Source organism: Podarcis melisellensis (genome assembly GCF_964234715.1).
Source record: "Podarcis melisellensis genome assembly, chromosome: 1".
Classification (NCBI taxonomy): domain Eukaryota; kingdom Metazoa; phylum Chordata; class Lepidosauria; order Squamata; family Lacertidae; genus Podarcis; species Podarcis melisellensis.
Window position 1 is genome coordinate 95,887,404 of NC_138528.1, and position 12,440 is coordinate 95,899,843.

Below are 12,440 nucleotides of genomic sequence, written 5' to 3' on the forward strand. Positions count from 1 at the left end.
GCCCTTTGCCCCAGCCTACCTCAGTCAAAAAAAGCAGCAAAATTCATTTATTTACATATATTCCCAATATACCCAGCACCCAACAATCCAGTTGCAAAGCATATTAAATATAATTTTATTCCTTCATGAATCTAAATTCATTTACCGTATTTCCACAACAAACACATTGATCAACCCAATTAGCCAATTCAAAAAGGTATGAAAGATTTGTAAATGCATTATTTCCTCAGAATACCCAATGGTCAACAACCCTACTAATCAAACTGAAGTAAATACAAATTTATTTATTTCAAAGTGGAAACATTTGAAGTAATCCCCAAATGAATTTAAGTAGAAACTAATGTATTATATTAATGTCACGAATAGGTACATATAGAATTACCGTAGTACCTATCAATTGTATGCTTCAATGAAATCCCTAATCTGTTAGTTTATTTTAGATTTTGTTGTGCTTGATGTGGAAATTGGTTTGGTTGTGTATTTTTAATGTTTATTGTCTATGACTACTTTTGTTACGTTGTAGTTATGTATTTTTTCATGTTACAATGGTACCTTGGGTTAAGTACTTAATTCGTTCCGGAGGTCCGTTCTTAACCTGAAACTGTTCTTAACCTGAAGCAGCACTTTAGCTAATGGGACCTCCTGCTGCCGCCGGAGCATGATTTCTGTTCTCATCCTGAAGCAAAGTTCTTAACCCGAGGTACTATTTCTGGGTTAGCGGAGTCTGTAACCTGAAGTGTATGTAACCTGAAGTGTCTGTAACCCGAGGTACCACTGAATATGATTCTATGATGGCACATGACATTCACCATGAGGATGGAAGTGGAATTGCTCCAAGTGTCATGTTTAGAGTTTATTTCTGCAGAAGTATTTGCATACAGTTACTAGGAATGTTAACTAGGACCACTAAGACAAACAACATATGGCAGCCATCCTTACAGCAGGCTAATCTATTCAGTAAAGTGGGAGTGAAGACCTTGATACAGGGATGTCATTTTTTGCAGTATCCCCCTTAATGGGTGTAATGTGCTCCAATTCATAGGTTGTCTACTGTCAGGGCACCAGGTACCACTGTTTAAGAACTACTGTCGTCTGTGTGAGTTACTCAAATGAACATATTAAGCAAAGCAATATGGAGCAAAGACATTTCCACACACATGGGATGAAGGCATAAGGGATGATCTGAGAGAAAACAAACAGAAATCTGCAATAAATTCATTTGTCCTAAAACATCATTTTCCAAACCTTTCAGCATGAATCAGTGAGCGACTCTGTTATTTATTAGGATGAAGCATCCAATAAAGCCTATTATCCAGAGATACTACTAGCTCTGCATGGGAAAAGGTAATTGAATTTGATCGATTCCAGTTGGATTAGCTGAACAAACAACTCTTTCTGGAACCAGATTTAACAGCAATAAAATTGTGGTAATAAGTAGTTATTTATAATCCACTTAGCAAACAAATACAGCTGGGAACGTGCACACGCAGGCAAACCCATTTTAAAAAATGTTTCTGGGAACATGCCAGTGCTTAGTACTCAGAGCTGGCCCATTAGCTAAGCTGCCTAACCTGGTTTCTCAACCAGGTGACTTCATAGTCCTCATTTTCTGCACTTTCCATTTTTTTGCCCTTTGTTTTGAGTGATAATCCTCAAAAAAAGGTATGAAACAAAATATTAGTGTGTCATTTGACCGAGTCTATTTAAGTGTCTGCAACTTGCACACACTGATTCCTGCATCAGGACCTTTAATTAATGGTAATGCCCCTGAAAATTAGGATACCATAATTCTGTATATAGGTACATTGGTACCACCCACCGTTAAATCTCACACCGCGGCTTAATTGCTTGGAAACACTTAAAAATCTGGCCAGCAATTAAATAATTATTATTATTATTATTATTATTATTATTATTATTATTATTATTATATCTCACTCCTGAATAAATAAAAACATCACAGAACTGTAACTATTAGCTCTTTTAGTTGCAATTTCAAAACACAAGACCAAATTATTGTATTTTACAGCAGCATCAGTGTGCATGGCACTTTACAAGAGAGCAGGTTCCAGGACTAACAATCTCAGAAAGTATGGGTAATGTCACTGAACTCTAGTTCCCACCGGCTTCAGCCACCAAGCCCAATGGTCAAATATTATAGGAGCTGTAGTTCAGCAAGAGTGCCCCTGCCATGCTGTGGCCCTGAGGTTCCTCGCGCCTGTTTTAAGCACATTCTCTTAAGGCTTACATACATGAACATCTCTTTTTATCCTCAATAGTCCTGTGAGATACGGAGGTTGAGAGGCAAGCCAGTTATTAAGGCTCCCAGGATAGTTCATTGTTCAGCAGGGATCAAGATAATTATGCCCTGCTTAAAAGCAAGACAGCACAGACAAAAAAATACAAACAAATTCTGCAACGTAGAAAACAAGAGACGCACACAAAATAGTTAGGGAATTTTATTGCAACCTGCATTTATAAGTATGTAAGATCAGAGTTCAGTATTTCCCATGTTAATTCTCAAAAGAATCCGCTTCCAACTCGCTATTTTGTCAATTTCTCTTACTACTGTTGATCAAATTCTACTCTGCTGCCATATTTTTTAAAAAAACAAATGTCCTCCCCTTATTACACAACTATGAATTTTTTAAAAATTCAAGTGTATAGAAAGCTGTAAAGTACAAGATGATAACAGTACCCTTAACTTCAAATGTTTCATAAAAAGATTACGTTTTCTGCAACACGACCCAGATCTGTTAAAATGGTTGGCTTCATTATTAGTAATAAATTAGTGGAACATTTGTTATTGTGGCACTTTAGTAGGTTAGATGTACATCCGTTGCATACTGCATTTATGCTATATTGTTCAGAGCAGGGAGCAAACTTTCAAACTCGCTCTGGTCTCCTTAAGGCGTTAGACGTTTAGGATCACGAGGGAACATGGACGTTTGCCTGACATTGCTCAGTCCAAGGAACAGCATGGTGACTCTTTCCAACCCTGTAAAATTAAATCCAGTCTCATCAGCTAGAAGACCAAGTGGTGTAATACATATACAGATATACATGAACCAACAGCGTGGTTCATGAGTCGCATCAAGCTTTGTACTCAATGTGCTCCTCTGCTGTACAGCCATGAGAGGATAGAAAGTTTTCACTTTAGTTTTTAATTCAATGCAATTTAACAGGTCATCCAAACCCTAATCCGTGGTTAATTGAAACAAACCAACTCATGGCTAGTAGGCAGCTTGTTGCGTTTGGATGGAACACCAAGCTTGCAGTTCATCACAAACAGAAGCAAACACAGTTTGAGCTGCCACACTTGCTAAGAAGAATTTTGTTGGAGGGCATCACCACACTCCAAAGCCTCATATGCACAGCAGGCTGCCCCATTAGCTTCTCCTGAGAGCACTCTCATCCCTTAAACACTACCACATGCTCATTAGATCTGCAGCACAAACGATTGCATCGTAGCAGGCTAAGCTCAAAATCCACTGTGTGGATCAGTGCTACAAATTCTTCAAAATATGTAATTTCTATTTCTATTAATATTTAAAGCAGCCTTATGCAAAAAGTACCACCAATCTGAAAGCCTGATAGCCGAAGTTTTTTTGTTTTTTAGTTTGGCAAAGACAGGATCCAGCCCCGTTTTTACAGGATATACTGATTAACCTTTCCCAGATTCACGGATTCTTCTCTGTAAATCTACCCCTAGCTGTTTTGCCTTTAGCCTGGTTTCAGAGCTTGGCTGAGATAAAAAGAGGATAGGAAGCAGAGGTGAGGTAGGTTAATCCCACCTTCTCTTATTCTGCAAATGCTTCCGTGGTCGTCCCCTCAATTAAGCAATATGAGGGAAAGATGGGTTTGGGAAACCTGCATTTCCATTCAAAATGTGAAAGTCTGTGAGGCTGGTGGGGCTAGAGCCCGGAACAATTTTCCTTCTCAGCTGAAGCCACACCAGAAGAGTTAGCAATGGAATAGTATCCCATTGCTTGCTGTATTTGAATAGCGTAACATGGTTGTACAGTGGATGCTTGGGTTGTGAACATGATCTTTGCGGGAGGCATGTTCGCAACCCGCAGCGTTCACAACCTGCGCATGCGCGGGTCACAATTTGGCGCTTCTGCATAAGTGCAAAGTGCGATTGAGCACTTCTGTATATGCGCCGAAACCTGGAAGTAACCGTTCTGGTACTTCCGGGTTTGGCGCGGTGCGCAACCCAAAATCACACAACCCGAAGCGTCTGTAACCTGGGTTATGACTGTACTATTCCGTGTTTGTCATGTGCTAATTACTGCCTGCAAAATTGTTCTTGTAAAATCAGCAAAGTTTTGCCATATAAAGCAAGTTGCATAACCTGTAAATGAAAAAGTGTTAAATAAATCACCAACTTTGTACTTGGGGGAAAAAAATGTTCAAGTTTGGTCCAAATACAACCAGTGGAGGCGGGGGAGAATTAAATGAGCTTCATTAAAATGCACTGAGTATTCTAGACTTTATACCATTACCTCTATTAACAGTAGGGATAAATCTCCATCAAATAAACAACTGCTTTCTTTCTTCATCATTCGATGCCCCACTAGTGGGAAGGGGGGCTAGGAAGGAAACACCACTGCTAACAAGCAGTAGGATTTTCTCCTTTGATTGTGGGCTTTTGAATCTTGTCCGATCATTTCCTTTGATAGTTGTCTTGTAAAAAGGAAAGCAAAGCTTAAAGCATGGATTGTTTTATAAATCTCAGAGATAAGAAGCTTAGGATGTTTCTCAAACATACACATCCCCGGTAAATCCAGGTTAGCTTTCCGAATTAAGATCAAATGCTATGATCATCTTTGTTGTAAAACTGTCCTTCCATATGATGATAATCCAGGGCCAGAATACAATGAAAATAAAATAAGCTACGTTACCTATGCCACCACCAGCATGGGGAGGTGCACCAAAACGGAAGGAATCAATGTAAGACTTAATTTTCTCTAAATCTGTAAAAGAAATAAGATTATTTTGCTTCACGTCCAATTCTCCTTAGCAGCACAGCAAAAGCATGCAGCATAAATATAAATAACACACATTAAAACAAAGTAGTTCAGTTTCTGGACAGCTCTCTCCCCGCCAACCCACTATTATTGTTTTGCACAAATCCAGTGTGCTTAGTAGCCAAAGCTGTGTTGATCCTGTTGTTGCTGTTTAAAAATTGAACAGAAGATATGAGCAGCAGCTCTGTTTAAGGGGCTACACCCCCACCCAAAAAAGTAAATCCACAGAACAGCAGGATATTGCTTTCGGCTTTAATATAGCACAGGGAAAGGCACCAGGTCCACTAGCCCCCAGGCCCACCTGTCCTTTCTGTAACTGACATCCTACCTGGGGACAATATTCTTTGATTTCCCTTCAGCAACTAACAGCTGCACGTTTACCAAATGATAAAATGATTACCCTGAAACACCTGCAGGTATCCAAATCCACTTTTGTGCATCCCCTGCATTTAAGTCCACCTGACAATTCAACACATTTGATGGTCCCCTGAGCTTTTGGATGGATGGAACTGAAATATAATTGTAGCGAGACTGACAAATATTGTACAGAATAGAAACTCGTGACCTGGGGGAAGTTCCCTGGAACAGGTACCCTTAGAAAAGTTGTTTGTGGCTGAAAATTTGTTGGACACATTTGTTATATGTTGCTAAGACACTTGGCTGTATTCAGACTAAGATCCTACACTTAGGGCCCATCAAAATCAACATAGTAGGTTAGATACCGCTTAATTTCAATGGGAAGTAACTTAAATTTGGATCTAGCCATTATATTTATATACAAAGAATAAGGCTTCCGTTTCCTGCTCTAATCTCTCCTCTTCATATCCTTGTTGCATGCATTGATTTGAAAGTGAAAGACAGGAATATATATATCTGAAATATTACCAATGCCGTGATGCAAAGCTCTCTCAGTCAGCAGCTGAGGATCATGAACTCGCTGAGCCCCAGACAAAATTTCTTCTCCCCTCATGAACATATCATAGGAGTTGGATGTTTTCTTTAAAAAAAGATTGCATTTTAGTAACTAGCAGTTAAACGGTATGCAAAATTTGGCCGTTGTTAAGCGCAGGTTATGCCCATCCCACTTCCAACAGAGAAGGCAGGCCTCTCCTTCCCTTGTGTCCACTGCTTTCAAAACTGCTGAAACTGTCAGTACAATAGCATCATCTTTTTCCATTGGAGATCATGGGACTTGTAGTAAGAAAAACAAACAAACACCTGCTCCTAGCATTGGTTTTAGTTCCTGAAGGAACCTGTGCAAAGGACAATGATCAGTTCAGATTATGAGACCCATACCTACTCAACACCTGACTTTAAACTTACTACATGAATATGGTATAATTGTGGCAGAAACTCCATGCCAGGCCAGTCCCCTATTGGCACCTGAAAGTGGCCTGCAATGTTCCATCATGTTTCACAGCAATCAAAACACGGATAAGCATGCAACAATTTACTTACAGGATTTGCTGGATCTGGCATTGTGTAGAAAGGTCTCACAGCCAGAGGGTATTTGTCAAGAATATAGAAGTCTGTGTCATACTGCAAAAGACCAGGAATAAATAAAATTAAGATAATTTTTTTTAAGGAAAGAGGTTTTAAAAAACAACAACTAAATAATACATATCTAAAAATCTGAGGAGTTTCACAACACATGATTTTGCTAATCAGTTAATTCCAACAAGTTTAAAGAATTTAAATTTGATAGTATCATGCAGGTTCTAAGACAGCAGATTAAAAACACTATAAAATTCTATATGAATGACCTGCTACAAATGTTAACATTTTCCTGTGTCAAGCATACCTGTTCAAATTTGTTCCAAAAATACACTTTACTGCTATATTAACGACTCAAAGTAATTTTTAAAAGGTTTACCTTTTCCTTCACCAGTCGACCCAAGAGCTTTTCACTTGGTGTACTGAAAGCAAAAATTTTAAGGTTCAGGTTAAAGCAGCTTTTTAATAGTTCGTGTTTCTGAGTCTTTATGCACTGATCTTTGAAAAGCTGTACAAATCCCACAAATGAGAAAATACGTGTGTAGATCCACTCCTGCCATTCAATTGTTTTAGGCCAACCCTGGATGAATGTGATACTGTATTATTGGTCATGGGAGCCAGACAAACTCCAAATGTTGGATCAGGAGTGGCTGGTTTTATTGCTTACCACCTAAGCCTGCAGTGGGCTTTATTCCCTGCTTGTCTCTGCTTGGCCACATGACTAACAGGGACCAGACCAGACTCTGCAGTATGTTATGCAGAGGTGGCTATGCAGTCACTATTTGCATACTCCACTTCCATATACTGCATTTATAATAGTGCCTACACAATTAATTGTTTCGCTAAATGTTTCTGTGAGAACCAAGATTGGCACTGGTATAGTACACTTCGTTTCCGGCAGTGGGAGTGCCCTCCCTGTATGCTTTCCATTCTCCAGTACACAACTGGCATCTTTAGGCACACTCCACCTAGGATCACTGGTTGCTAGCTTCAGGCAATTCAAAGTGCCACAGAGATTTTTTTTTTTAAAAAAATGAAACTACTATAATACTTATAGCAAAAGGCCCAACGCTACACGTTTTTCTTTTGCAGTAGGGTGGTCAGGACATTTGTTTACTCCTGAGATATTGTGAGCCTATAAAGAGACACATAACCATCTGGAGCAGCAGACAGAAAGTAAGCTGTCACTGCTTTACAGAATTGTGTGTCTTCATTATACAGAAACTATGTTAAGTCTAAGTAATATTTCCTAGGGAAGCTTATATGGGTATAAGAGCCACTGACTCCAATGGATGCATTTCTGAATAAGCATGCATACAACCAAACCATTAGGATGTTCAAGCCTCTATAAGGAACGTAGTTCACAAACATGGAAGCCAGACTTATTTTGTGCAGAAGACAAATTTAATCAGAAGGCTTTGCATCATCTGTTGATTAACTGGACAGGTCAACTATTTGTTTTGGTAAACAATCACATCAACTTTTCTCCATTAAAGTAATTTTATGTTCCAGAATGAACTATTGTAATCCCAGGACCGAGGATTTTCAGTTTGTTTGTTTTTAAACAGACCACTGTTTACAGAAAGAAGAAGCTGTTACACTGCTCTGGGTGGTCTAGGATGAATTAAGGGACAAGAGAGAGACTTCAGGGCCACACAGATTTGGGCTGACCTGTTTATAGACAGCTCCCGGCTATACTGCACCACCAGGTTTGTTCCCTCCACTTAAGAGCTTGGATTCTGGAACAGATGTTTTATACTACTTGGAATGGTGAGATACCAACATTTAAGGTGCTCTTCACACATCACATTCTTAACAAGGAGATTTATTTTAATGGGGTGTCTCTCTATTTTGTACATGAGTGCATAATGGTGGCAATTCCTATAGCTGGAAAAGTGTGACAGGCTTGTGTTGGCATTCCAGCAAATGTATGAACTGTTTTCACAGCGACATGCAATCCAAATGTAGTCCCAAAATGGTTATATCTGCAATACCAATAGATATGGCACTAATCTTTCCCATCAACATGAGTGTACCTGAGATCATCTTCATCCCCCATCTCTACTCCAGCTTCCCGAAGCATGGCCAGAGCTTCTCGGTACTCCAGCCTCAACGTCGGCTCCAAGAACTTGAATGGTTCACATGGAAATTGTTTGCTCACAGTCTGGATCTCCGTTTGAAACCTTCACGTAAAAAAGATTGCCATTTTCAACAAAAGCAAAAACACAGAAGAGAAAAGGCACTACCCTTCTTCACCACAAGAGCTCACTCTGACACCATGCAACATTTATGATCTATGTTTTTCTGACTTCCTTCAACAACAAAAAAGATTGGATGAAATGCGAGGAGATTTTCATCATCAGATCTCAGGGAGTAAGAAGGAGCACATGCAAGACCCTCAGGTATTATGGGCCTAAACTATGAAGGGCCCTAAAGGCAAGCATTGGCATTGAATTTAGCCTGGAAACAACCTGTAACCACGAATCTCATATAAAACAGGTTATAATGGAAAATCAATTTGGCTGCTGTATTCTGAACCAGTTGCTGTTTCCAGGCAGCCACACCCTGTCTTGAGGGCATTATGGTAGCCAACTGTAGGGGTTATCAGTAAATGTGCTACTGTATTCATATTGCTATTTTCCACAAAAAGCTGCAAAAAGTTGTTGCTGCTCCTGGTCACAGTTTCAAGCTGGGCATATAGAAGGGGACTGTGGTCCAAGAGAATTCTGCAGCTGCAAGCCTAAGTATCCCCCAGAATGTTATGAAACTGTCCTGTATGAGGTGTGATGCCAAAGTGGGAAAGCATGCTAAGCCTTTGTAACAACAATACTAACTGTAATGTACATGGCTATGTGGCAGCCCTTACATCCGAGAGCAGCCTTATGGCCTTACCATTCCATCCACAAAACCTGTGGGTTGCCCTTCGACGCAGCCCAGAAAGCTGTTGTCGGGAGGAAGACAGCAAAAGGAAACAGTTCATGGCCTACAACCTAATCCTAAAATGGGCCAAGGGGCTGTACATCATTCCCAAGGCATATATATCCTTACCGTTTTGTAGTCTACAATAGGGAGCGAATGGATTTCATGCCAAACGGATCTGTTTGGCTTTTCCCCAGAAATCTGAATTACAGTGGTGCCCCGCAAGACGAATGCCTCGCAAGACGGAAAACCCGCAAGATGAAAGGATTTTCCGTTTGCGAGTTGCTTCGCAAGACGAATTTCCCTATGGGCTTGCTTCGCAAGAAGAAAGCCCATAGGGAAATCTCCGGGGACCTCTTTTAAATGCTGGCGGTGGGGAGCAAAGCCTTTCCCCCCCCCTCCGGCCTTCAGAAGAGGTCCAGGAAGGCCGGCGGGGGCCGAAAGGCTTTGCTCCCCACCGCCAGCATTTTAAAAGCGGTCCGGGATAGCAGGGAAGCGCTTCCCGCTATCCCGGACCGCTTTTAAAATGCTGGCGGTGGGGAGCAAAAACTTTTGCCCCCCGCCCGCCTTCAGAAGAGGTCCTGGACCTCTTCTGAAGGCCGGCGGGGGGCAAAAGTCTTTGCTCCCCCCTGCCTGCCTTCCCGGGAGAGCGGAGAAACGCAGCGCGTTTCTCCGCTATCCCGGACGGCTTTTGAAGGCAGGCGGGGGGGAGCAAAGACTTTCGCCCCCCGCCGGCCTTCAGAAGAGGTCCTGGACCTCTTCTGAAGGCTGGCGGGGGGCGAAAGTCTTTGCTCCCCCCCGCCTGCCTTCCCGGGGGCTTTAAAATCGCCCCGGGACAGCGGAATTTATTTTCAGGGCCAAAACTTGAGCACTCAGTTCTTTCACCCCAACCCATTCCTGCAAAACTGCCCCCCCCAGCCCCAATTATATTTGTTTCAGCAGCCTAGCTTGGAAACAAAAGTTGCTGCTATTGTTACACAACTCAGAATCAAATATCAAATGTACTTCAAATATTCCAGAGATCTCCCAGTAGATCTATTCTCTGCCCACCCCTGGTCTAGAATGGGTTTGTGTGTGAAAGAGCTGAGTGCTCAGTTTTGGCCCTGAAAACAGATTCCTGGACGAAGATGCACTTGTTCCTTAATTGTAAGCGTATTCTCTGCCCACCCCTGGTCTATAAAAAAAAGAATATTAGGGGCCAAAAAGGATGATACGTGTAGGTATGAGAAGAAATCTGAAAGGCAGTTCAGCAGGGCAAGAACAAGTATTCACAAGCTGTATCAGACTAAAGGACCACACAACCCAGCACTCTGTATCCAACACTGACTAGTTTGATGCTCACAAACAGGGCAATGAATTGAGAGAGTCACCTATGTTGTTCAGCGGCATAACACCTATGAACACAGGGGCTCCTTCTTAGCTATTATAACCAAGAAAGGCCTATTCATAAATCTATTTAATCCTTTTAAGAAGCCATCAAGGCAATGAATTCCAGCAGTTCATACTGCATTAGAGAAACATGAAATGCTTTTATGCTCGTCTTTAACCTGCTGCCATTCTATTATTTCACTGACTTATGGTCCATCAGTAGAAAGAAAAAGAGATTTCTCTCTACTCATGTGGTTCCTCGTATGCAAGATCATGCTTGTGCCCTGCTAGCAGACTTCAGTATCAAAAACTGTACTTCTTGCAAGATAGAAAAAGCTGAGATTTGGTGTAGAGGTAGTCAAAAGTTATCCTGATTACAGATCCATCTGGCAACAGGGTACTTTTATGACTGTTGCCTGTAAGACATGATACAAACTCTCTTTCTCACATTAGCTTTGGCACTCCAGACAACATTAAATAGCCTCTCATTTTCTATGGTTTCTATAGCTTGTAATTTACTTCTTACCTTTCTTGGAGTCCTTTGAATATCTGCACCATGGTGTCTGCGATCTCATCCACCACCTCATGATAATGGTAATTAAAGGCCATTTCAATATCCAGACCAACAAACTCTGTCAGGTGTCTATGAGTATTAGAGTCTTCTGCCCTAAACACTATACAAAGGGGGAGAACGTTTTAAATTACTTTAAGATCCCGAACAAATGGGTCTCAGTAGAGACTAGCTTCAGACAGACACTCTAGCACCAAATCACCAGTTTAAATAGACAGAACAATAGCTCTTATCTGAAACAGGACTCTAATCTCCTGCCAGAGAGACCCCTGTTAAACACCTAAATGGTCATTGTGGTAGTAAAATTTCTGCAAGTGACTCTGAATCCTGGCAAGGAGGTGCTGTTGGCTCCCCTGGGAGATAACAGCTCAACAACAGCTGTCCATGCTCTGAGTTGGGAGCTAAACCACTAGATCAGGACAAATACAGGGCTCTTTTTGTGACTTGAGAGTGCAGCTCCTATCTGAAAACCGCAGTCTGTGCTATTCCCAAACTTGTGAAGATTTAGAACAGTAACACACACCAGTGTGCATGTAGGTCCTTTGAACACCATCAAGACACAATTTAAGCCAACAATGAAGTCAGTGAGACTTACAAATATTTTTGTATTATCTCAGAATATTTCCCCAGTTCATATATTACACAGGGTGGTATTTCTCCTGCCATGGAAAAGTAGCTTTTATCTCTATCTCCACCCACATTTTATATTATGGTACCTATGATCCAGGGTCTCTGTGTCAACCAATACTTTGTGCAATTTCTCTCCATCAAAAAGAAATAGGAGGGGGCAGGAGCTAAAGTAGTGCAGCGTTGGTGTGCAGCACTTGGTTCTTATATTCAAGAATATGTTTGGGGATATGAGGTGCACGGATTGCTCTACAATACAAAAATGAGTACAGTACTCCCCTGTAATTTATAGCTCAGGGAAGGGGAGAGGGAAGATAAGCACATGCTATCTATGATGATAATCCAAACTGATATATTGTGAAAAACCAGAACATGAAAATATTTTGCACCGTCTAATTTAGGATGTATTGATTTTCAGCAAGCCCACATTA

General features: G+C 41.1%; 1 protein-coding gene across 1 annotated transcript in view; it reads right to left on the reverse strand.

Annotated features, from left to right (window-relative positions):
- Positions 1 to 2,443: 2,443 nt before the first annotated feature.
- DARS1 (aspartyl-tRNA synthetase 1) overlaps positions 2,444 to 12,440 on the reverse strand; it is a 49,505-nt gene continuing 39,508 nt past the window's right edge. The window contains exons 10-16 of the mRNA XM_081929209.1: positions 11,338 to 11,485; positions 8,561 to 8,707; positions 6,904 to 6,946; positions 6,489 to 6,569; positions 5,916 to 6,027; positions 4,905 to 4,976; positions 2,444 to 2,998 (exon numbers count right to left, since the gene is read on the reverse strand). Coding sequence (XP_081785335.1) covers positions 2,907 to 2,998; positions 4,905 to 4,976; positions 5,916 to 6,027; positions 6,489 to 6,569; positions 6,904 to 6,946; positions 8,561 to 8,707; positions 11,338 to 11,485 — 695 coding nt within the window. The 3' untranslated portion in view covers positions 2,444 to 2,906. The remainder of the gene's footprint in view (positions 2,999 to 4,904; positions 4,977 to 5,915; positions 6,028 to 6,488; positions 6,570 to 6,903; positions 6,947 to 8,560; positions 8,708 to 11,337; positions 11,486 to 12,440) is intronic.